The 26,712-nt window shown below is 40.4% G+C and overlaps 1 protein-coding gene across 2 annotated transcripts in view; it reads right to left on the reverse strand.

Moving 5' to 3' along the window:
• Nucleotides 1-24,587, reverse strand: part of LMBRD1 (LMBR1 domain containing 1) — an 89,073-nt gene extending 64,486 nt beyond the window's left edge. The window contains exons 1-5 of one of the 2 annotated variants that reach the window (XM_074861809.1): nt 24,506-24,587; nt 23,801-23,977; nt 14,119-14,179; nt 3,562-3,659; nt 2,500-2,564 (exon numbers count right to left, since the gene is read on the reverse strand). In XM_074861809.1, the coding sequence (XP_074717910.1) occupies nt 2,500-2,564; nt 3,562-3,659; nt 14,119-14,179; nt 23,801-23,977; nt 24,506-24,565 (461 nt within the window). In that variant the 5' untranslated portion in view covers nt 24,566-24,587. Of the gene's footprint in view, nt 1-2,499; nt 2,568-3,561; nt 3,660-14,118; nt 14,180-23,800; nt 23,978-24,505 lie in introns of both variants that reach the window. The other variant, XM_074861808.1, reaches the window with a different exon arrangement.
• Nucleotides 24,588-26,712: the final 2,125 nt, after the last annotated feature.

Below are 26,712 nucleotides of genomic sequence, written 5' to 3' on the forward strand. Positions count from 1 at the left end.
AGTAGCCATCAACAGAATAAGTTTCCATGCTAAATAACTCCATTCACTGTCATCACTGTGATGCAGTACAAGTCAGTCCATTGACAGTGAGCGAGCAGAGTACAAGTGCCAGTGTTGGGTTTTATAGGTGTAGCCGAGAATTCAGTTAATGCAGCTTTGTTTCCCAAAACAGTTGCACAGAACTCTAATGGAGCAATGTAAACATCGAGGTAAGAATAAGATATAACTAAACTTCAAGATTAATATAGCTTTTATGGTTTTTTTGAGGACTGCTGACCAGGAAAGAAGTAGGGACCTCTTGTCTAGATCTATCTTCAAAGGAACCAAGCTATTGACCTGTTTTAATTATACAGATTACTTAAGTCTATCAGAACAGAGGTTGTCTTGATGAGACACCAGTTATGTAAGCACAAAAAGATCAACTATTTGCTAGGCACTTCACAGAAAATATTCCAACCCCTCTTGCTCTTGTAAACTGTGGGCATGACTATTCTAGTCCATTAAGCCAGCCTCCTAAAATTAAATCCCGTACATAAAATTTCAGTCTGTTTTAGTGTTGGTCTGATCCTGACCACCAGCAAGAAAATCTCCTGCTACTGCCAGATATAGGCAGCAGTACTTCAAGACTGCTTCTTCACTATCACATTCAGTTGAGCCCCTCATGTAGAAGCTTCAGCTCCAACACTTTTATCTCTTTCCCATCACACCGGGACTTCTGAGGCTGCTCTTTGCCCTTGCTGTGTAGACAGCTGACTAACTTTAAGACAGGTAAGTTCTCTAACGATGTACATAAACACTGAGACACCCACTTTTTAAATATATATGTATATAACTATACTAGAATCAAAGTTCACGTTTTTCTTCAGCACAGTCACCTAATTTGCTTCCTAAACTGAGCTGTTCAGTCTTGTAGTTTCTCTTAAAGGGAACAGACAAGATGCTGCTACAGAAGAATATAGTTCTTAAGTAGCATGGATGCTTTTCCATTCCAAGAGCATTAGGATGACACTACTACTTAATCATTATCATCTTAAAAGAAAGCAAGAAACCTCATACATATAATAGCAGAAAAACTGTTCCAATTAGAATCCAGAAATACTAAAACTATCAGTACCTAAAGAAGTTCTGCCTCTCTGCAGCAGATACTCCTGCTGTTTAGATCAGTGGGTTTCAAGTCTGCACCTATGGAGAAGTACGGTTCAGTAACTTAGTCCCAGGCCAAGTACTACAGCTGTCTGATTTGCAAGTCAATGTCACTGTCATATGGCACAGTGTTGAGGGGCATCATGGAAGCTGCTGTAATTTACAAGTTGTGAAAACTTTAAAGAACAAGCCTAGGAACACAGAGGACAATTCAGAAGTCAAGAACCAAGTTCCATCTTACTGGAAGAGAGGAACAAACATGCTTACAGCTACTGAGGATTCAGCTGACAACTACTAGAGACACTGCAAAATTTTCTAAACTGGATATATTTGTTATACAGTACACATGATGTATGCCTATGATGTGAGCCAACAGTCAGAGAAATACATTTTGTCAGAAGCTTTAGCAGTATTTCTAGACCATGATTAAGCTAACTCAAACTCCTTTAGTCTCTCACAATAGCAAATTTGTCACTTTCAATTAAAAGCACAGACTTCTTAGAAGTGTACCTTAAGCATTTATCAAAACTAAACCAATAATCTAATAAGATGGTATACAATTAGAAGTGTTAATTTCAGTCTAGTTTCTACTTGACACTCCAGTATTTAGATAGGGATCATTTATCATACATTTTGTGATTTTTACCAACTTTATTACTGCAGTCAAAATGCTAAAAAGCTTATGACAGCATACATGAGAAACATCCGATACTGGTGTGCATGTCATGCTTAATGGTGATCTTAAATTGAATTTGTAATAGTGCTTGGAGTTTCAGAATAACAGCACTTGCTGCAAACAAGTTAACCATTTCAGTAATGTCTGCCTTTCAAACAAAGGCCAGCAAAACCCTGATCATACAAGGTACAGCTATGTCAAGTGTAACACCACATTATACTTGTCCTCCACAGAACACTTCCATTTAGGAAAGTACTAAGCACTTAACACCTACTCATATTCCTAAAAAGCTGTTTTGGCATATCTATGAAAGCATGTGGTAAGAGGCAGAAAACAGGAAGATGACAAATATTTTACTGCCTGTTGTACACTGAGATATCAATACAGTTGTAAACGTCATAGCTATCATGTCCTTCATGGATGTTCACACTGCACAAACAGGCAGAACTTGGAAGCACACATACCTCCACAATTAAGTAAACCATTTTAGCTTCTAGTAAAACTCTTACTTTTCAGGTATCTAATTCTCAGGATATTTAAACCCTATTAGATGTTAAGATAGATATTCATTATATGGATCAAGTGCACCATAATCTGCCTTTTTAATCTTGCACAGAACAAAGTTCTATTTGGGCTTCTATTTAGTATATGCCCTGTTAATGTTCAATACAGATACTTACCCAATTAAGAGAAGAACTGCACAAATTGTGATGAATCCCAGAGTATATTTGAATGCAGTTTTAACCTGCTGTATATTAAAGAGAAAGTTAACATACTAACATAACATAAATCCATTTGGATTTATCCAACAAGTTATAGCAAAGCATACTTAGCATAACAGGTGTTCTACAAAAGGACCTCCACATAAAACATGAGCAGTTTTAGATACAAGTCAGAAGTACACATTCTTGAAGAGTCTCATAGCTTCAGAACTACAAACAATGACATTGAATTATGCTTCCATCATAAACTATGCACTTGAGCAGCTGTGGCCAGAAGCCAGCATACAATTCGTTCAGTGTAAATACACTCAAAGAAAATTCTTATTACCAATGCTTTATTTTGTATCTATGACTAGAAGTCTTTTCCTCATGTTAAGGTTACAACTGAATAGAGAGGCAAATGATCATGATCAATCATTAAAAGATTCTTTAAGAACAGCATTTTAATTTGAGACATTAGCACCTTACTGGCATGTATCTATTTTATTCCCCGGAATGTCAAACATGTCAAGAATCTTCAGTGTGTTACAAAAATAACCAAGAGCTAACTTCAGGTAAATTACTACTGCCTACTTCAAGAAAAAAATGCAAATGCTACAAGGAGGAAGGTACTCAAATTGTTTATCTCAGAATCAGTATATTCTTCCTGTCTTCTACTTTAAAATCTGTTCATACATGTTTTCTATTCTAAGGAAAAAATCTCACATAAGAAGTTTTAACTTCCCGTATATGAAATCAGGCTCAAAGGAATTTGTATGAAGCATAAAGAATTCATGGCAATCAGATGTTAATTACTTATCTCACTAAAGTTTCATTTCATGTGAGATCACAGTGCTTAGAATAGACTATCAGACTAAGTGTTATTAAGAGCTGCCTCAGTATTTCAAAGGAACTGTAGTAATTGACTTAGAAATGCTATTAACATTGTAGTATTCAAGTTAGACAATCGTTCTTGCTTTCATTTTTGCCCATATTCATTTGTCTTTTCCCTGCTTGGTGCATTTGCTAGAGTGAACTTACTGAGCACGTGTTGCCATCATCTTCTTCCTTCTCCTCATAATAGAAATAGACAAAGGGAATCCACAGAAACACGCAGAACAGTATGATGGAGTACAAAGCTAGGAGAAAGAATTTAATTAAGTGAAGAGACAAAGTTACATTGGTACTTCATTTACTGCACAGTAATTCAAAGGAAAGAATCAAACATTAGTTTCCTCTCATTCTAGCTCTTACTAATTCCAAGCACTGAAAAGTTAATAAAATTCACTAGCCAGCGTATGAACTACTACTGTTTTGTGAACTCCAAAGGACTTATGGCACCAACCCTCTCAAAGGATTTCAGTTCCACCTTCAATTCAGCAACAATAAAAAGACTAAAAGTAATCATCTGCATGCAAGTGATATACAGGACTAGCACGCTAGGGAAGAGGTAGCATAGCAAATAGTGAATAAAAGCAAGCTATGCCACCTAATAACTGAAGTTATTCACAGAAAATATATATACAAAAAAGTAACAAATTTAAAGATATTTTGATCACTGGACTCCATTTCAGGGGATGTTCTACTATTAATGTAAGTACATTATAGATGGAAGGCGTGGTTCTATTATTGATAACCTAAATTTAAAAAATAGAACAAGACATCACAATACAGTATCATCACTTAACATCCCTTTCTAGAAGGCAGCACTAATTGGAGGTTGCAACCAACATTTATCTGAGTGGTCCCTAAATTGAAACAGTCATACTGTCATATTACTTAGATGCACAGGTGATCTGAAGAGACATTAAACCAGCTAGTTTAACATAGTGAAGGGTTAAACTAACACACCAGTCTTCACAAATACTAACTGGCAAGTTTGAAGACCTTAAGAAAGCTAGTCAAAATCAACTGGACTGATCAGCCAGTGATGTGAATGGAGGAGACCAATTTCAGATCAAGATTTTCCAGTTTAAATCTTCAGTTCTCTATTGTAAGAAGTTACATAATTTTAGGACATAAGGATTTTGCTAAATCCTTCAATACTTCAAAATATCTTATACTATGAACATTTCAAAAGTCTATTAGGAAACTAAAAACTGTCAAGCAGTATGTTACATCATTTGCACCCCACAAGAAAGGAATTCTAGAATAGTTAGCCAAACCCTCAAAATGTTAGAAGTACCACACAACCAAGCACAAAACCACCCCTTTGAGCCAGTAAGTCAAGACACCCAGGACCACACAAATCCTGTGATTTTGCCTCATTTCGCATAACTAATTAGTGCCCTTCCCACCACTAACCAATATAATCGTCTCTAACTTAAGTTTGTGGCCTCTTATCTTGGTTAGTGCTCTCTTTACAGTATCCATGCGCTTCCGAGAAATCTACCATTTTTACTGAAGGTGGTGTAGAAGCCAAACAAAGCGTCAACACCTAGAACCTAAATCTAAATAACAAATTATTTCTAAACATAATCTATTCTTTGGAAAAATATTTCAAGGTGTTAAAGTATCTACTGTTTAGAGTGCTGATTTAATGTGGCAGCATAATAAACAGAACAAGTTCTTGGTTAGTTCATAAGTTTTCTCACATTTCCAAGAGCATAAAATTCAGGGCTCTAAGACACCTTAAAACTTCAAACTCTGAAATGTAGCATTCTTAGACTTCTAGAGCAGTACTCAAACTGCTTCAATATCGTGAATGCTTTCAGAAATCAAGCCTCTAATCTAAAAATCTGGGGATTTTTTGGACTAGACTACACTGTGCCAGTGAATTAGGCAAGTTACACGCATCATTAATCAAAGATCAGACTATTCAGCCCACAGAAATCACTGCAAGAACATAAAACATCCTCACTTCCAAGTTTATGTCACAGAATCATCTAGGTTGGAAAGGACCTTGAAGATCATCCAGTCCAACCATTAACCTAACACTGACAGATCCCAACTACACCATATCCCCCAGCGCTATGTCAACCCAACTCTTAAACACCTCCAGGGATGGGGACTCCACCACCTCCCTGGGCAGCCCATTCCAACACCTAACAACTCCTTCTGTAAAGAAATGCTTCCTAATATCCAGTCTAAACCTTCCCTGGTGCAACTTGAGGCCATTCCCTCTTGTCCTATCGCTTGTTACTTCATTAAAGAGACTCATCCCCAGCTCTCTGCAGCCTCCTTTCAGGTAGTTGTAGAGGGCGATGAGGTCTCTCCTCAGCCTCCTCTTCTCCAGACCAAACAACCCCAGTTCCCTCAGCCGCTCCTCGTACGACATGTGCTCCAGACCCTTCACCAGCTTCGTTGCCCTTCTCTGGACATGCTCGAGTAATCCAATGTCCTTTTTGTAGTGAGGGGCCCGAATATTACATCATATTAACCTCAGCATACCTTACTCATATGAGGTACACCCATAGCTCATTAGCTAATGTGACTGATCCATGTTTCTTCCAAGGGGATAAAGGAAGAGATACTTGAATTCAAGAGAGTATCTGAACTGTGTGAAATAAGGCTACCATTTACCACTACACCAATCAAACACTGGTACTACCTGAATGCTATTAATCAGTAGCTTAATTCAGTTTTAAGAGAACAGCTCAGGCTTCTGACACTAAACTTAGCTTTTTGTATTTAAGCTGCTGGTATTCCATTACTAAATACATAGCTTATCTAGATCTGGAATTTGTTTCATATATTATGTTTTATGGTCATATTATAGAACTATAAATCCTTTGCTTTCTGAAAACTGTTTCCTGACACTTTCCTGTAACTCTTCATACTAGTGTCCAGTTTTCTAAGTTTTTCCGGTCTGTGACAATATATTAGCAGAGGACTACTCCCAATGACTACTAAGTCAGCTACACTTATCAACTGAACTTTTTGTTGAATTGTCTTATTTAATTGGATTGAGGCTGTTGAATCAATGTATAGTTTGTCCAGCCTTAACCAGGTTTTAAAAAAGCCATTCACAGCATAAGCATCTGAAGAACACACAGTAAGTCAAGTAAGCAAAGTTTAGTTAACTAAACCTATGGTTTAGTCTCATTTCAGATCATCAAATTAATGCCTTTCACATAGAACCCCATCAGCTCAGGCCCTACGCCTTCTTAAAAAACCAGAAAACTACACTGGCTATTAAACTAGTAGAAAAATCTATTAAGGTGTATTTCTGCAAGACTTTACTAATAGAACATCCTTCCATTTCTGCAGTTCTCAATACAAATTTGGAAAAAACACAACAATCCTGTAAAAATCAGTGTGGAATGCAAAACTGGAGTCAAACCAATGGTTCATCAAGCTCAGTATCATCCTCTCCATGGTGTCAGAAGGAGGATATATTTAGAAAAAGTATGCAAGCCTGGTCACTTACTGCAGTTTCAGCTTTTAGGACTCCCATCACTGCAGCATCCTGGCCTATTCCCTTTTCCTACTCAAAATGAGTCCATTTTAAGTAGGCAAGTGACATCAAAAAGCTAGCAGCGAGGCCAATGCTGTTGTGCTACTGATAAGCAACTACAGTATGCTTCGAGCAGTAATAAGTGTAAGTGGATACTGAAGACTCATCTGATCTTGCTTGGTCAACTATTTCTGTGGAAAAGCTTTCAATTTCCACCCTCATCTAAGAAATATGATTAGGTCAGATTTTTCTTTATCACATTTGGCTTGGTCTTTACCTAAACTAAATCCCTCAAGCTGCAGGTGAAGTATACCATAAGAGTTGCTTCTAGATTCAAGTCTTCTCTACCCCACAAACCATTCATGACTCCTAAAGTATGGACAATAGCCACACTACAGAGCTAGATCAAGTTAAACACATGGGTATTAACTAGGAGTTCAAGACTGGATAGGTGTATCTAAAGTATTCAGCCATAACTGTTTACTTCTAAACATAGGCACCTGAGAAGCAGACCATAAAACACATCAGCATTCCACACCAATAACTAAAGAAAAAACAAACTTATTTACTTGACCATAGCAGTCAGATGCTGAAATGCTTTCTTCCGTGAGCATTAAGAGGCAAGTCATATCTGATCCAAGGAGGGGTCCTACTTCCCCCTCTCCACCATCTACCTGGCCTATTAAAATTCTTCGCACCAGCTCCAGCATTTGCTAGACCTTGTGCTGGGTCACCTTAACTTAACACACTGGCAGAAAAGAGCCTCAAATCTAGCAATCTTGCAGCATTGGTGGCCAACAGCACCTTGGACTGCACTAGGAAGAGTTGTCACCACTAGATGGAGGAAGGTAGTTACCGCTCTTAACTCAATGTGGTCTCACCAGTACTTCAGAATTGGAGTGCCATGTCCAGTTCTGGGCTCCTCAGTACAGGAGACCACATACTGGACAGTCCCAAGAGCAACAATGATTAAGGGCTTGAGCATCAGAGAGCCGGGACCGTTCAACGTGAACAGGCGGCTTTGGGATGCGTATAAATGCTTGTGTGGGACTGAAGACTGTGGCAGACTTCTCAGTGGTGCCCAGGGAAAGGATAAAAAGGGAATGAGCACAAACTATGGAAATTTCCATTTAAACAAGAACTTTTAGTCTGTCTGCAGTCAGAAACTGGAACAGGCTACTCAAAGACATAGTAGAGTCTCCATTCTTGGAGATATTCAAAATCCAGCTGGAGACTGGCATAAATGAGCTACTGTGAATGGGAAGTATATGGAATTAGATTATCTCCAGAGTTCTATTTTCAACCTCAGCACTTCTGAGTCAAAGTAAATGTTCACCAATTTTGAAGTTTGGGTTAGCACACCACAAGCATTCATCAAATGCCAGTAATGGTTCAAGCAGGGGGGGCAAAAAGCACACTAGCATGTGGATGGAAACAGGACCCCTTCTAGCACAAATTGTGCACTTTCATTTCAAGAGAGCATCTACGTTTAATACTTAAGTGATAGCTTAAATAGTGAGAAGTATCAACTACCAAAATTGAGCCAAGTTAATTCCAGGTGCAGCTAAAGCTTTGTTTCTGCCAACACAATTGTGGAAGTCAGCAGACCTGTACAGTTACAATGGTTCTCCTTGGGGGTTCTTCAGGGAAGACCCTGGGAAATCCCCAAGTAGAAACTAATACATACCTTCAGGCAGTTCACAAGCCTGTCAGGTAGTCACTTCCACCTAAAATGAGGAACAATCAACTTCGGTTGCAGTTCTCTGTCTCATAGACATTATTTGAAATCATTAAATAGTCACAATTCCTTCAAAGTTATTATTTACTAAAAGAACTGAAGTTCTCAGCCAATGCTGACTTGTAACTGATGTTTTGTATTAAAAACCTTAAACTCTTATAGCATATTCTGTATCAACTCTGAGACAGGATCTGCATACACAACAAGATTCAGCATGAGACTCATTCCAGACTTTTCCATCCATCACAAATGCTCTGCTGGCACTTAGACCTTAATCTCACCTTGAATATGCTTTCAATGCATTTCAAGATAAGATTTAATATTACAATTTGATGGTAAATTTATTTACATGTAGTAGCATAAACTCCAACATACACTTAATGTTGCAACAGTTCTGCTAGTTCCTCTGTTGAAAAGCCTTGTTACCATAGTAATTTTATAAGACTGCAAGACAAAAAAAATAATTTGAAAGCAGCTTTGCATTTGCTTTTCCCAAGCAAAATCATTCCAAGACAGACCTTTTTGTTCATCCATCAGAAGATGTCTTAAAACTGCCTATGAGAATTTAGTTAGAACTGAAAATTAAATTTATAGCTCACACTGCTAAAGCAATAAAACATTGTTCCTATTATACTACAAAGGAAACTTTAAAAGATTTGGCAAAGTTCCCGTCAACAAGACAAGAGACTGATCATCTGGTTTTTGAGTTTTATTTTTCAGAACTTATGAAAAAGGAAGGCTCATCCAAGTTAGCTACCCAAGGGCAAGCATGTAATTGCCTGTTGTTCTACCCACTAAAAGGGTTGTTTAATCCCTGGAAAGCTAACCTTCAAACTCAAAGGTCTTGCAGCAGCAAACAGCCCATCAACCAAGTGACAAAGACATTCCCTTCCCCCCAACTCCCCTGTGACCTTGTGGCATGACAGACTGTCTCAGCTTTCATTATTGCACTTCTGTGGACTTTAGTTTTAAATCAGGGACTGATCTTTGCTCTGGTTCAGAGCTCCAACCTTTGTTTCAAAACACGTTTCTGGGGTGTATCAGAAGCCTGAAGCACTACCACTGGAAGTGCTCCACTATATGGTCAGTACAACAATGGTTCCTGCCACAGTCTAAGCAATCTTCAGCAAGAATTCCTTGGTAATGTCTGTTTGTTTTAAACATGTTTCTCGGAGAGCAATTCTTATCTCAAAATTACTCGTTTTCTGCTGTTTTGCACACAAAGACACCTAAACTATGAGAAATGTAGACCTGGTAGTAGTCTTCAAGTACATTATAGCAATGGTCCCTTCATTATGTTTTGACTTGTTTTTTTGTTATCCTAGTAGTATCCAAGGGCAACTAGGAACAACATCAGGAACAAAGAATAGCAAAATGAAGTAGGTAGAAAGAACCAAAATATCTTCAAGAACTGGGAAGATTTCAAGCAGAGTATGTGAGATGAACATAGTCCCTCAAATCCCTTTGAAGGTCTACAGGCAGCTCAAGAATATTATATGACCAGAAGTCTCTTCCATCACACAGAAGGGTCTTCCTGAGGGTATCATATACCAGTGCATTGCATAACATCAATAACATTAAGTTGCTTAAAACAATGTTTTGTTATATACTCCCTCACTTCTCCTGCTGAGAAATCACAAGCTACTTCAGAAAACCTAAGATGAGTGTTTCTTCCCAAATATATTATTCTTACATCTAATAAACTTCTTTAAACATTTTTTCATCAAGACTGTAAAAACAGACATCTTGTTTTCCCCAGTGAAAGTTAAGGAATACAACACAGTAGTGAATTTCGAGTCATCATCAGACACTTGTTTGAAACAGGATAGTTAAGCAGTTCACCACAGCAGGTGTCAATACTGTAACAGACTTTCAACTTATGTTCTGGCACACTGCTTCTCAAAAAAAAAAAAAATCACACTTATTAGGAGAGTGTTCCTACAGATGTAACTCCACAGTACTCGTCAAGTACAGCTATGCAAGTCTTCCACAGTATTTAGCATGTCTTCCCCTTACACCAGACCATTAAAACATGTAGCTGCATTTGACTTGCACCTAATTCCTTGTGTCAATGACTCTGTATCAAACACTTGCAGTAAGCAGAGAAAACTCCATGCAAAAATGATCCAAGTTATATCAAGTACTGTTTTGGATAAATTCTTACTCAAGACCTTTTTTAACCTAGGAACCACCGTACAATAAACTAGTGTTGACTTAAGAAAATACTTCTATTTAAGAAGAAAGAAATGAAGAATTGGAAGTGTAGCATAGACTTTAAAGCACACCCAAAATGATCCTAATAGAATTTAGCAGACAGTCTTTGCCACACTACAGTTGGGAGACACTTAACACATGGTCACAGGTCAAGAAATCTAGGTCTACCTCACAAGAAGACTGGGATCTACCAATGGCATCCTTTCACCATTCACAAAACTTTACCAAAGTACACTAAACATCAGGCTGACTCAAACAGGTAAGATTTACTTAGTAGAGGGAGAAGAGCTACAGAACATAGCTCCAGGTTACTGTCAGTTGTTTCAGACTGATTCCTTGTACAGAGGAAATTGCAGTTGAGAGTTTCCAATTATAACCCTTTCTGAAAAGGGTTTCCCTTCCAAACACAAGCTGACATGCTGTTTTAAAGCATCTGCCAACTACTGATCATTCTTCAATCACTCAAATACTGGCAGACATTCTACTACAGTTGGTTTTATGAGAATTAACACACTAAGCCACTACAGCTTCAAAGTAATCAAGTAGACTGGTTTCCTAAGTTTTTAGGCTACTGAAGTCCCACTTCAAAATACAGTTATTTCAAGTTTCATTCTGAAAGCTACCTCATTTACCATTCTACTAGTACAAAGCCATTCTACTTTTCTATCAGTCTAGCCAAGAAACCAGCTGGGTATGAGAAAGAACATTGTTCATGGAGACTAACAACTCTGTAAAAAAAAAAAACCTTCTCTACATGTAGCAACAGCTTTCTTGGGAAATTGCAGTAAAAGTAGTAAAGTAATCCTTAATATTCTAAAACATCAGTTAAACCAGAGCCTCCTATTTCTTGCTACAATTAGAAGTGACTTTGATGGAAGTACAATGACCTAAGTGTACCAATTATTCATACTATAAATTGCCAGTATAGCTACAGGAGGCAAGTAAGATCCATACAGTTATCACTGCATTTTCAGGGTAGATAAGAATGTACTGGTATTCATGTCTGTTGTGGTTTAAACACAGCTGGCAGCCAAACACCACACAGCCGCTCACTCACCCTCCTCCAGCCCCGGGGCATGGGGTAGAGAGTTAGAGGGGTAAGGAGACTCATAGGTTGAGATAAAAACAGTTTAATAATGGAAATAAAATTAGAATAATGATAAGACTAATAGTAATAATAGAAAATACAAATTAGTAATGCACAATGCAATTGCTCACCACCTGTCTACTGATGCCCAGTCCATTCCCTTCCCAGCTAGTGATCCCAGAAAAGAGAATCCCAAAACCACAATCCCAGAACTGAGAGCAGCTTCCTGAGCAACCCTCATCTATATACTGACACTGTATGATATGGAATATTCCACTGGCCAATTTGGGTTCATTGCTCTGGCTCTGCTCCCTCCCAGCTTCTTGTGCACCTGTGCACTAGCAGCACACGGGAGGTTGAAGAGTCCTTGGTTTCTTAGCAAAAACTAAACAGATCAGCGCACTATCATTCTTCTCGTATCAAAACCCATACTGAATCCAAAACACAGCACTATTCTAGCTATTAAGAAGGAAAAAAAAATAGCTCTATCCCAGCCAAAACCAAGACACTGTCCTTGAGTACAAAAGGAGATTTCAGTTCTGTTCATCCTGTTTACTTAAAAAAACAAACCATGCCAAGACTAAATACTTTTACAAAAAGATACACGTAGAAAAAAAAGAATATTACAAGATTGAAAGAGATGTTTAACGTACTGTCTCAGCTTTCATGTCACTACGCTATACAACAGCAGCAGGGGACTAGACCTAATGATGCAGGAGAGGCATTAAGTTCTGGTTTTATATACAAATGGTGGAGACTTCTGAAAAATAAGTTACCTATTACTGTTCACCTCAGTGTAGCTCTAGTTATGAAAATGTGCATCACTCCTCAAGATCACAAAAGAAAAACACTTTTAAAACCATCTTTAAATCTCTACCACCATCTGGAGGATATGCTATGGAATAAAACATTAGTCCTATAATATTTCAAGTAGACCTGTCCAGACAGGCCAAAAACAAAAGAAGGTTTTCAGGTTTAAGCTCAGATGTGTTCCATAAATTATTTCAGGATTTACCAAAAGACATTTTGCTTTAAAAAGACTCAGTTGGCCCAAAACATCTTACAGAAATTCATCCATCAGTCTCACAAATCTATAGGAAACGGTCCACAGAAGAGTTTGAGAACTGTTCCACATTAGGAGTTGTGAAATGCTTGGGCTGTTAAACAAGACCCTGGCAACCTAAAAAGAGTAGAAAGCAAATATAAAGCAATTCCACTATTCTATAGTGAAGAATCTTTGTGGAAAATAAACTAGTATTTGGAAAGGTCTTTTGAAAACACAAGTTTCTTAATACTTTTCACTTCACTCAACATGAAACTGCACATTCTAGTTTCTGTCACTATCACTGGCAGGCAAAAAGTACTCTGCAACTTAACCAAAAAGTTCACTATTTAGAACGAATTATTTTCTGATCTAAAAAAAATATATTCAAAAGAGCCAACCCATAGTCTTCAAAGAGGAAAAACTTCAAGTCTTAGGAAGTGGGATGAAAAGCAGGCAGCTACCTGAGTTCGCATCACTGACCGAGGCAGGCATTTCACTCAAACTGTGGTAAGTATCACTCTTCTATACCTACTTCTTACATATATTCTTCATTAGGAGGACTTTCATAAGGACTAAAATGAACTGATCTAAAACTACACACAGGTTTGGTGAACAGTTATTTCATTAGATTTGATTTCAGTTCATTTTTTGCTTCAGTTTTGTTTAGGATTATCACTCTTGATTCAACTCCTTTATGCTCCTTTACAGTAGCTCTTACTTTGAATATGGTAGTTGCTGAATCTGAACACTTAAAACACAAGTGTTACGCTCACAGTTGCATGAACTTTATATACAGTAGACTAGTTTCATACTGCTGCATATGTTAAGTGCCATAAAAGTTACAGCAAAACCACGTGTTTCCCTTAATGGACCTCCAAATACACACACAGGAAACATGTTAACAGGAGATAATATGACTGAAGCTATTAACATTTTCATGGATTGGCCTTCAGTATACTTGTATTTTTAGGAGGCTCTTAAACGTAAAAAAAATTCACTGAAGGTCACTAAGTGTAAGGCTAATGTTTAACCAAAGAGGGATAATCCAGTATGACCTCTAAAAGCTTCATGCCTTTACTCAGAGGTCCTATTAGCTGAAAAAAGTTAAAAATACTTACTGTAGTATCCATAAAGTACAGTGTCTTCAATTTGTCTCGAAACATTAGCATCAGCCCAGTCCTAGTAATAAAGGATAGAAGCATTTAACATCAAATGAAACTAAAGAACACTTCGTTCAAAAGCATTCTTATAGAACTGAAAAAACTGCTTGTATCAAATCCTTAAAGAAAAGCATTAAGAACCCAGTTTACCCATTTTAAGTGTTGGGATTTAAGTTAGAGCAAATTCACTTAACAAAGACGATTAAGGAGCGTGCTGCATTTCAGGGGACAGACACTGCAGCAGTATCCCCACTGCTTATTCTCACTTTGGCTGTTAGCCTCCTACTTAGAGTGCTCTTTTTTTTTCCAGCTGAAGAATCCTTAGTTACCATGCATTATATTGTCAACACACAGCTGAAATAAAATTATTAGTGAATACGTTTTTAGCAGCTAACAATTTACTTTTGTCCTGTACTTAGTATTTAAATGGCACTCTAAATACCTATTTTTATGAAACTGATGTTTGTTTTCTACATGTCAGACAATGCAGCTACAGTCCAAAGCTCAATCTGAAGATTTTTTCAAAATGTTTTGTAAAAGACAAGGTATGGTTATTTGCAGTTCTAGCCCTTTTTTTCTGGACTCTGAGCACTGCAGTAGACACTAAACTTCAAAGTCAAGTCTTTACAGGGACAAAGCTCCTCAGGATGAGTTTTCTACAGAACCCTACATATGATAGGCTTGGAAGCCGTGTGGTATATTACAAAAGACTGTACAGACAACTAAGCTGTATGAGTTGCCCAGCCCAGTAGTTGGATGTGTGGGATTTAATTTTATAATTAACACATTTACATCTGCTTTGCAACTCTTCAGTAAATATGTACATGCAAAGCATTAATGGGGGGACCCAATCAAGTCAAGGATGCACTCATTTTGAAGTCAATACCTCTCAATCAAAAAAAGCACTAGTTTTATATCAGTGAAGCTGACACCGGGAATTGCTAAAAGAGCACCCCCAAAACCCCATTTGAGGCTGATACCCACATTACTCAATTTCAGTCACAGAAATGGTACCACAAACTAGAGTTTAGGAACACCTAGAAAGAAAAGTCTGATAATGAAGATAAAAGTGTTTTCTAGATGCAACTCAACAGAAAAAGCAGAGTCAAATTTGGTAAGTAGAATTTGCTTTCTTAAGACTTTGAATCAGGAAGAAAAATTAATTCTAAACAGATGGCCCTTTCTAAGGTATCAAACATCTATTTCTCAAGCATGTGAGTCTAGATATGAATGGTATATAAAGACCTACATTCTTATGAAAATCTCTACAGTACTTCACTTCCTGTTACTACCATATTTAGTAACGCAAGAGAATCACTCATTAAACAACACAAATACATAGAGAGATAGATATTTTAAAAATGCTACTTATAAAAACTTACTGTGTACTGAGTGGTAGCAAGGGTGCAAATGACTGGGCATACAGGAATAAGCATAGGGCAGTTTCATAAAAGGAAGACCAGAAAGAACATTGAGTAGTTTTGGCAGCTCCCAAGTGAGTTGTGCTAATTCCCACAATACCTTGATAACCGGGTTTAAGATCATCATAGAACAGTTTGGGTTGGAAAGAACCTTAAAGATCATATAGTTCCAATCACTCTGCCACAGGCAGGGACACCTTCCACTAGACCAGGTTGCTCAAAGCCCTGTCCAACCTGGCCTTCAACACTTCCATGGAGAGAGCAGCCACAGCTTCTCTGGGCAACCTGTTCCAGTGTCTCACCACGCTCACTGTAAAAAAAAATTTCTTCATGTCCAATCTAAATCTACCCTCTTTCAGTTTAAAACTTGTCCTGCCACTACAGGCCCTGGGCAAAAGCGTTTCTCCACCTTTCTTATAAGCCCTCTCTGTATATTCACAGACTGCAATAAGGTCTCCTCGGAGCCTTCTCTTCTCCAGGTTGAAACACCCCAACTGTCTCAGCCTTTCTTTACAGGAGAGGTGCTCCAGCCCCCTGACCATTTTTGTGTCCCTGCTCTAACAGCTCCATGTGTTTCTTGTACTGTGGGCCAGAGCTGGACACAGTATGCAGTGCACAGAATGCACACAGAATTTCTATCACAGAATAGCTATGACTAAAATTTATATATACAGATGCAATGATACTTCGACATAAGAATGGCAAATAGCTTACTATGCTCAGTTGTAGCTTACAAACGTCTATTTTTTTATTAGCTATCCACACAGTTTAAGCCATCATCTCCCTTTTCAGAAGTATGAGCCTTTACTTTTTAGTTTGACCAAGACTTGAATTATATGAATATTCAAGTTAGCTTAAAAAAAAAGTAGTATCCTAAACCAGGTATTAGAAAAAAGTTATTGAGTTACTTGATACTATGCACACTAGCAGAGCTGAGACACTAACTATGCCAGTCTTGGGTTTCTGGCCTAAGGACTGAAGTTCTTTACATAACACCAAAGAGCAGACTGTTTTCCTGAAGTTCCTATTCAAAAAATGACATTCTGATCAAGAAACCTTAATTCTTATTAGTAGAGTAACATATCTCAAATCTTACCACAGAACTGAGGGAGATTCATCCATGAGTTTTAGAATTGAGATCCTACAACTCCCAGTGTAACAGCATTGATATCCCTTATTTGCACAAAAATTGATCTTTTTCAGAACTGTGCTACCCAGTCCTGGGGAATTGTTCAAAGAATGGAAGTGAAAATACAACTCTAACTACATTGATAACTTCACCCAGCCAGAAGGCTGAAGCCAAGTTCCTGCCCATATCCCTTTTTTCTTCTCCTTGAGAGGACCTATTGGTTTAAGAAAGCTAAATGTTTTGTAACATGATTGTTGGCAGCCAAACTAAGGATTGATTCCAGAGGTCCAAGCCTGCCTGTACAGCTTAAACATATTCCAGAATTGTTCAAGTCTTGTGGGATCCACTCCACATGCAGTCAAGAAAGTAGTTATCCAGAAACAAAATTCTTCAAAAGCTGCAGTTTTGGAGACACACCAACATAACTCAATTAGTGACAAAATAAAAGATATGGTACTGTCAAAGCTGCTTTCAATTTCTATGTGTAGGCTTTTTTCAAACTAGTAAGCTCACACCCTTTCAGTTGTTATAAAGAAACATGCACTAATCACAGAGCATATGAAAAACGCAAGTGAGCATACTCCTTAGACTGCACATGATAAGTCTTAAAGTTTAACACTTGCGTTATCAGTTCTCTCAGAAATGCCTAAACTCTCATGGAATATGGGCTTGATGACATACCATAAACACTTCGTTTTTCTATTATCTCAAAATCAGCACCATCTTTTCCTTTGTGTTATTATATTAAGACTTTCAGTAGGCCACTTTAAGCTTTTAAAGCTCACTGTCTTAAATAGATTATCATCCAACTGGAATTTGATTAGAAAAGTATACATGCATTTTGTCATCTACTCAGCAAAAAGAAAGGTTGAAAAGTTTTTTAGCAGAAGGGACAGAAGCAACACCTTAAGTGTCTGTCGGGTACACAGTAAGCCCAATCTTTGAAGACTGTCAGGCTCAAACCCCACAGCATTTCAACTAAAAAGTTTCTAGGCATTTATATGAACACCATGAAAGAATTTGATCATAATAAGTTAAGATTACATACACAGAATATTAAAGTGTTTAAATTGCCTAGTGTTATAAATTAAGGAAATGCATTGCTTTAATTATGCCTAAGGGAAAAGCAAGACTGAACTGCACAGGTGGCACTATTTACTTCCAAATAAGTATTTGAAAAATGTCTCTCCTATGAGCAATGAAGACATTCAAAACCCACACCAACCATGAATAAGCAAGAAAAGCAACAGTAAGACCCAAAGTTTAAGTGGTAGCTAGTAATTGAAATACAACAGGGCTTAACTGCCAAAAAGCTGCTTCTCCTCCAACTCCAGAAAAGCATTAAAGTTCTACATCTGTGTCCTATTACAAATGTTAAAACACTGTAATTGCCTTTCATTTTGTTGCTCAAAGTAGGTTGTGTACAGGACCAGAGTAATATACCAGGAAACACACATTACAACATATTAAACTATTGAGATTTTATCTTACACGAAAAGATGTAAACAAAGATGTGTGCATTTCACCACTGTACATGTGCCCAAACTTACAGACTTTGCATTACTCTACACAAGAAGAATCTGTAATACAAGCAAATTTAATAGTATATCATAACAGCTTTCAGTTAGCTGCTGAAGCCCCGCATTTACACAAACTAAGGAGGTAAAAACCCTTATTCTAACTGGCAAATTATCCATATGCACACATCATCAGCAGCTCAAAAGCAGTAACCAGTTCATGTGAGCCATTTCAAAAGCTAGTGACAGCAGCACTGTCTCATCAAAAGCAAGAAGCACTACTACCTACTGAGTGTCAGAGCCCTGACATTCTCAGCAACAGTGCTGATATATCAAATTGGTACATATATGAATCTACTGGACAACACATCCAGAGAACTCATCTGGACAACCTCTAGATCTAGTCTGTTTTCTTCTCCATCCATTATAGTCCAAGCTTACAACATATATAGCAAATACCTTAGAAGCACAATAGATTAGGATCATGAGAATTCATTACTACCTTTAACAGCAATTTAAGATGTGAAAATGTGACCACAAATTCTCTTAAGATCCACAGCATTCAGACACTCTGTACTGTTCTGCTGTACTTCAATCTGACCCATGTATTTTAGCAAGCGTACATCGTATCACCTTTAAAATACCTGTAACAATGCATTGTATTGATAGATAAGGAAATCAATAAACGGCAAGGATATGTGCAATGAGTATGATGGCCTACATTAAGTTATTATTCTTAAGTATTCCTTTACACAAGCCATGTTGAAGGATTCGGGAAACTGAAATACAGTTAAAGTGTAAAAAGTAAATAGATTAGTAAAATGTTGCTACATAAGTAAGGATATAAAAAAGGCAGTTTAAGACACTTCCAGTTTACCTAAATGCTAAAACCAAAGCAAAGCTCCCTCAAAAGATTTGTATTATAACTACATTCATAGAAAATTAATTATGAAGAACAGTTGCTTCCCCCAGTAATCACTGAGCAGAGTCTGCCTTCTACCAGCAACCATGTCCAGTTAGTGACTTATGTTAACATATTTCAACAGAACAGTACTACTCAAACTGTACAGATAACCTCCCCAAACAAAAGCAGTACAAGCTAATGGGACATTTTTGAGCTTCCCCACTTTTTGGCGAGGAAATGACCATGAATTTAATTCTTTGGTCCCCGTTAAAGGGAACATTCCTACTGTCACTACTGAACTGTGCAAGGATTTCATGAGTAGTCAGTGAAGATGGCTCTCACTCTCCACAATGTATCTTAATTGAGCTTGAAGTGGTATAACACTCCAGTCTTTAGTATTTGTGATGTTTCATCAAATGTAGATGAAGCAGTCATTCTACTGATTAGCCTCTCCCAAAGCTTAGCCAACAAAAGAAAGATACGGTACCAAAGACTGGAGAGTGGGTCATAGCATGGTTAGATATAAAGAAATTTCATATCTAGGTCTTGGATCTTCCAGCCTGTTACCTCCAAAATGAGACAGAGTCAGGATTTTGACTGTCAGATGGAGAGTAACATCCAGAAACATGCATCTCAGCCACATCAGGGTACCATGAATATTATAGCCAAGTATTGTTACTTCACAAGTAGTAATTCCTACTCAGGACAGGAAACATGGTCCGAGTCAATAATGATTTCTCAGCTAACACCTTTCTAAAATAAAAAAAGAATCTGACATTTCTAGTGGTTCTGTATTCTGAGCAGCTACACAATGAGTTTCCCTCCAAGAGGCAAAAAAATCTTATTAGAATGATCCGCAGAAAGGATCTCCCATTAAACACATACTACTCCTTGAATTATTAAGGAGACAACTGGCTTTTAACAGATCAGGCAGACACCCACAGTTTGTGAGGTGTTCTGTCTAACCAGACTGAAAGAAATGCCACTGGCTTTTAACTTCATGTAGAAGTAAGAATACGTATATTTCAAAAAGAACTGTTCTCATCACCTTCCCTGCCTTCTGCTGCATCAACAGTAGAGTAGAAAAGACAGCATGGTGATGGTACTAACATCCTTGTTTCAAACAGTCTTCCTGCTGCAAGACAGCATCAGCTATGTTTTAAATATTTATGAGACTTGCAGGTCAGACCCAGAGGTCTTGGGTTTTGGCAGCAATCTTAAGTCTTTAGGTGAGGTTTTCTGTTCCTAAGTGCTTGTTATAAATCAAACAAGCTTTCAGATCAAACATATGCACTGTCAATGCAAACAGTCAAAGCCTTCAAGATAAAAATAGGGCCAGTGAATACTATCAGGACTTCGCTTGGAAGGTAATACTCAAGTTCTTTTGATTACTACTAGAACCAAAAGCCTGCTTTCCTACTTATCAGCACTATGAATCAAAGCAATCCCAGCCTCCCGAAAAGGTGGTGTTGCAATGAATTCTATTGTACATAGGAATAATGACCACCCAAGTCCATGCACCACTGCTTCTTTCCTAAAGGTCTACACAACTATTGTGCAAAGCTTTCTAATACCAAAACTGTTCAATTCGCTCACTATAAAAGCTTTAAGATAGTATTTGATAAGTCTCACAAAATACGGTGACACACACCAACAGGTACCAAATGCCACAAGCCACTTGTTTATAGTAGAGAATAACTTGTCTTAACCAAAAGATGTACAAACAGTTTGTTAAGTTTAACAGTCCTGTCGAAATGGAAAAAAACTCAAAGTTAACAAAGACTGATCTAGGTAGAGTATATGGCCCTGGTCAAGCAAGACACCTCAGAGTACATGATGGAAAAGGGCTACACAACACTGTTTTAAGTTAATTCCTCCAGAAAGCAGCATCACTTTGACGGCCTTTAGATAAGGGTAATCTGCCTGGGTACTACACTTCAGACAATTAAGCCAACCCTTGTAGCCAGGACACACACCTTCAAATGCCACTGAACACACAATCCACAATAAGAACTCTGAACCATCAGACTATGCCTTCAATTTAACCTCTGCTATTAGTGTAACATGCCTCTCCCCAAGTTTGCTACAAGTTCGTTCACAGGAAAACCTCAAGAATATCTACAAGTTGATAGTAGGGTCAGATGCATTAAAAATGAACTGAAAGTTCACAGATAGTATTTCTTCCTTGTAAGCTGAGCATCCTTGATTTTCTCATCTCTAACACTGACACTGGGAATTACAGTTGGGAGGTAAAGGAAAAGAGCACGTACAGCAAAAAAATGTTTACCTAGGATCTGGATAACTGCCAATACTCTTTTGGCATAAGCTCTGAAATCATCAAGTCGGAAGCTTTTTGATGAACTAATGTTTTATCTACAGAGAATATTATCCACATCTGCTACCTGGATCTGTCTCAAAAATTCACTGAAGAAGAATCTAGTGAAGACTTAACTCACTCTGGCCATCCAAAACAACACAGGATTCTTGCCAGAGTCATAGTCCTTCAGACCCCAGCATCAGATATATGGCCTTACAGGTGCTGGATTTGAAAGAACGGTCCAGAGGAAAGGCAGTAGTCTCTTGGAAATTCTCTGAACCAATCCAGTCTGTTCTACTTGTAAAACAGTAGCAGAAACACAGCACATTAAAGCTTTTAACACTGGGTAACGCTTCATGAAGATGACACATTAAGATGCTGTCAACCTCCTCACTTGACATTACTCCTAAATTGAAATAGTCAAATCAATTAAGCTGTCGGTTTACGTATAGGTTCGCATGTTATGACTTCAGACCCACTCACCTTTATCAGGAAGGCTGTATTAGTATTTCTGTATCACAATTTCACACTTGTGTTAGATCAAATGTTTTAATATCATGGTCATATTATTGCTGCAAAGCTAGAAACTCATTCAGCTGAGCCTTAAAAGAGAAGGAAGAATTCTTCTGCAAGGCAGTATGGAGCAATTTTTCAACAGGCCACCAGCAGCATCTAGAACTAAGCAGGACCAAGAAGCCTCAGAAGCATATGCAAAGGTACTTGAAAGATGTAAAAGCTTTACCACAAGAATGAAAGTTTGCTTTCAGATACAGTTTTCAACAGAATCTATCCACCCCATCATATCACAGCATGGGGCTGTTAAAGAAATCTAGCTCAAGAAAAGCAGTATTTTAAGTATAGTAATTTTCCTTCTATTAATCATACTTCCTTAAATAAGACTGTAGTGACTGCATGATGACATTTGGTCTCCTCCTCACAGGTGTGTTTCTCAAATCAGGGAATGCATATATTAACAAAGTAGGTCTCCTTTGCAACAGGAAATTCTGCTTTGTCTCCAGATGTGCATTTTTCAGCTGGGCCTAGTTACATCATTGTTATTTCTCTACTTCGTCAGGCTCAACATACTTCTTAATACTCCGTATTATTCTCACTGAACTGCTAGTATCATGATATATGAAAGCTCTCTTCCACCGTCTATATCCATTTTAATTCTGAACAAACAAGGTCTAAACACACAAACTTTGAACAATAACAATGAAAATAGCTTAACTTACTCTGTATTACCACTGAGTGATAAACACAACAAAAATCACGCCACAGCTCAATTCTAAAGGCTTCTTATGACTTGCATTTACATGAGCACCAGCCAAAAGGCACTGCACTGGCTGCAAGCTAGTTCTCATGCATTACCAAGGATCTGGCAAGGACCTAGGTTTACCTTTGGAAGCAGGGCTAGAAGGAAATACAGTCTAAGACTAGTGTGCAGGCATTTACCATCTGCCCACTCTCCCATTCGTTTCAGGATCATCTCTTTTACTATAGATCCAGGTAGGCTCCAAACCAAACTAAGTTATTTAAATTATTAATATGCTCCAGTTTGACCCATTTCTAACAATGGCATCCTCACAAAGACACCAGGTCACTACCTTCAAGAAGCCTCCTTGAAAATTAAAAAGACCAGTGTTTTAAGCACTGGGAAGAACTCTTACAGTAATGCTTAGAGCAGACTGCAGTGAGTACTCATTAAGAACTCATTTTACATAGGAACCCCCTACAGTTTAAGTTTATAAAGACAGTAGTTCAGTTGAGGCAGTATCAGCCAAGAAGAGATACTACTGTATTCCCCACCCCAAGAGTTTCTCCAGCTTTCCCACTTTAAAAAAAAGTGCTTATTAACTCGGGCTCTACATTATAGGTAGCTTAACACAGTACATATTTGTAAGTCTTAATGTTTCAGTACCAGAATAAGAGAATGATGGCAAAAGAGACAATCATAATAATCTTAAACTGCAAATGGGCAATACAGTCTGTTTTTGAACAAAGGGCCAGTAAAGTCCATTCTACAATGCCCCATTATGATGCACTAAAAAGCAACATTTAAGAGATTTCTCAGCATCTTCAGGATGGCATACACACTCCTTTTAGCACAACAGAAGGAATGAGTGTTTGGAAATGAGTATCAAAAATAAAGAAGTGAAAACTGAAATTCAGTTCCAATAACAAACAGAGCTCAGTGTTGTATTCACAGTACTAGCTGCCACCTTTCCATAAAACTCAGGCACTAGAACAGGTATTAGTACTGGTTTTAAACACTTTGACAACCCAAGAACATCTTCTTTCAACACAAGTGTTTCTTTTGAAGAGGCAGTTAACATTTTTAAAAGCCCATACCTTAAATGTACCATTTTGATTTTTCATATATGAAACCAAGAAGATGTCCACTGGTAGTAGCGCAGATGAGATAAGAGCAACTGCCAACGCAAAGATAGCTGTTATGGTAGAAATCACTTCACTCTCCCGCCGACTCTGATACTTGCGCACATAAACCCAGCAGAATATGAGAATAGCCTGAAATACACAGGGAAAAATAATTAGAGTTGTGTAACAAGGACGTCAAAAAGCAGGTACTCAAGTTAGACTCTGTATCTTGGTACAGATGACCAGCACAGCATCAACTCAGTTTGCACCGGAGCCCTAAGCATCAGTGTTGCATTCACCACTCACAGTTCACTCTTTGTACCGTCGCCAAGAGCTGCCCGAGCAACAACAGGAGCAGCGCTCACACGCGGAACAGGCTGAAACACAGCCAAGCCGCGGTGGGTAGCCGGGCAGGAAGGCAAAGCAGCCCCGCACCCGCGGCTCTGGGCTCTGCTGTGTCCGGCGGCGTCGGCAGGGGGGCGCTCGCTGCCGGGGCGGGCTGGGGGGCACAACCCGAGCGAGGAGGCCAGGCAGGAAGCCGGGCGCTGGAAGGGCGAGGGGCCGAGGAAGGAGGCGCAGCCGGCCCGGCCGGGGCTAGCGGAGGGGCGGACAGGGGTGCCGCCTGCCCGGGGGAGAGGTGGGGAGGGGGGGGGTGTGCCCGGGGCAACCGCCGCTCACCAGCAGCGCCAGGCCGAAGAGGCACCATCCCGTCAGCAGCTCTGAGGCGGCCGCAGCCATCTTCGCTTCCGTCAGCACCGGCGAACCCGCCCCCTGAGGCGGGGACTTTTAACGGGGCGGGCACACGGCACCCTGGGGATCGTACCTATCAGCTGCCAGGCGCGCCGCCGGCCGTGACGTCATGGGCCTGTGGCGGTGACAGCTCTCGCTTTAGTTAGCAGCTGGAGGCTCCTGCCCCTGCCTGGCGTGTCCCGTGTCGGCGCAGCAGGCAGCAGGAAGGGGCTGGCAGCCAGGGGCTCGCTGCGCGGGGACTGTCCGCCGCGATAGTTTGTGACGCGAGAGAGGCGCGGCCGGAGGGGAAAGGTGACGAGAGCCCCTCCCCCGGCCGGGGTTCGCCGCCGTGCCGCGACCGAAGGCAGGACTGGGGGCGTTGGGGCGCATCAGGGTGATCCCCCGCCCCGCTGGGTGGGCGGTGCCGCTACCGGGCGCCCTCAGCCCCTGCTCCCGCGTGGCGCTCGTCTGTCCTTCCCCACCCGGGCCGGGGGCAGAGGCGGGGGAGGGGGGGGGCGGGGGCTCGGCCCGTGGGGACTCCTGCCAGCAGTGTGCCCAGGTGGCCAAGAAGGCCAATGGCATCCTGGCTTGTATCAGAAATAGCGTGGCCAGCAGGGACAGGGAAGGGATCTTACCCCTGTACTCGGCACTGGTGAGGCCGCACCTCGATTACTGTGTTCAGTTTTGGGCCCCTCACTCCAAAAAGGACATTGAATTACTCGAGCGTGTCCAGAGAAGGGCAACGAAGCTGGTGAAGGGTCTGGAGCACATGTCGTACGAGGAGCGGCTGAGGGAACTGGGGTTGTTTAGTCTGGAGAAGAGGAGGCTGAGGGGAGACCTCATCGCCCTCTACAACTACCTGAAAGGAGGTTGCAGAGAGCTGGGGATGAGTCTCTTTAACCAAGTAATAAGTGGTAGGACAAGAGGTAATGGCTTCAAGTTGTACCAGGGAAGGTTTAGACTGGATATTAGGAAGCATTTCTTTACAGAACGGGTTGTTAGGCATTGGAATGGGCTGCCCAGGGAGGTGGTGGAGTCCCCATCCCTGGAGGTGTTTAAGAGTTGGGTTGACATGGCGCTTGGGGATATGGTGTAGTTGGGAACTGTCAATGTTAGGTTAATGGTTGGACTGGATGATCTTCAAGGTCTTTTCCAACCTTGATGATTCTGTGATTCTGCTCAGTGGGGCAGTGGGGGAGGGGAAAGGGGGGCTGGGGAAATGTAAAAAAATGCACTAAGAGGTATGGACTACTCTCAGTTTTCTCGCCATTGCCCCTCTCCGTACCAGCTCCTACGGTACCTCCTCCGTCACGCACAGCTCCCTGCGGGCGCCTGGCACATGTGCAGGCTTCGGTAGTGCCGTTCCGGCAGGAGTGCACGAGCTTGGGGGGTGGAGCCGCGAGGGCGGGAACGTCGCCCGGCAGGCTCTCGTGAGGGGTGGTGTGCACCAGGACTGGTGCGCGCGGGGCGGGGTGGGGTGAGCCTCGCGCCCTGGCGCCTTTGCCCTGGGCTGGACTTCACTGCTGTGGCGCCGAGGCGCAAAGAGCAGCATGTGGCGGGCAGGTTTGTACCATCAGTGGCGGCAGGCGGCCTCACCCTGGGGCAACTTGCGCCTCTGGGAGGTGTACAGGTGGCGTGAGGTGCCCGTGAGTGAAGTGGAGGGTGCTGGGGGAGGCTCGGAGCCTACCGAGAGGGTACGTGGGGCAGCAGGGCTGGGCTGCCACAGTCTGTGAGGGTGGCGTGGGGTGGCATACACGATCTCAGGGCGAGATCCTGGTCTCGCCAGAAGCCTTGCGTCAGAGCGGGGGCCACTAACAGGCGGTGCAAGGGTGGCCTTGGGGAGGGAGTCGATGTGTGGTTTGGTGGTGCTTAGGGGAGTTGGTAGCCTTGAGAGTGTGGATTTGTTGGCCTGAGGAGTGGGAGAGGCTCACCTTAAAGGTGCTGAGTCTTGTCTTAGTCTTTACTTTGCTGTGAGTGCTTCAGGCAGGTCAGGTGCAAAGGAGACTACAGGAGTGCCCAAGGGGTTGGATTGGGAGCCTTGTTCTGGAGCATGGATGGTTGTGCTGGGTTTTTGTTTGGTGTGCAGGTGGTTCAGGGGTAAAAATGTGCATGAGCTTTGTTAGTTCATCAGCCTTGGTACTGGGGTTCACAGAGCT

The sequence above is a fragment of the Strix uralensis genome, chromosome 3 (genome assembly GCF_047716275.1).
Source record: "Strix uralensis isolate ZFMK-TIS-50842 chromosome 3, bStrUra1, whole genome shotgun sequence".
Lineage (NCBI taxonomy): Eukaryota > Metazoa > Chordata > Aves > Strigiformes > Strigidae > Strix > Strix uralensis.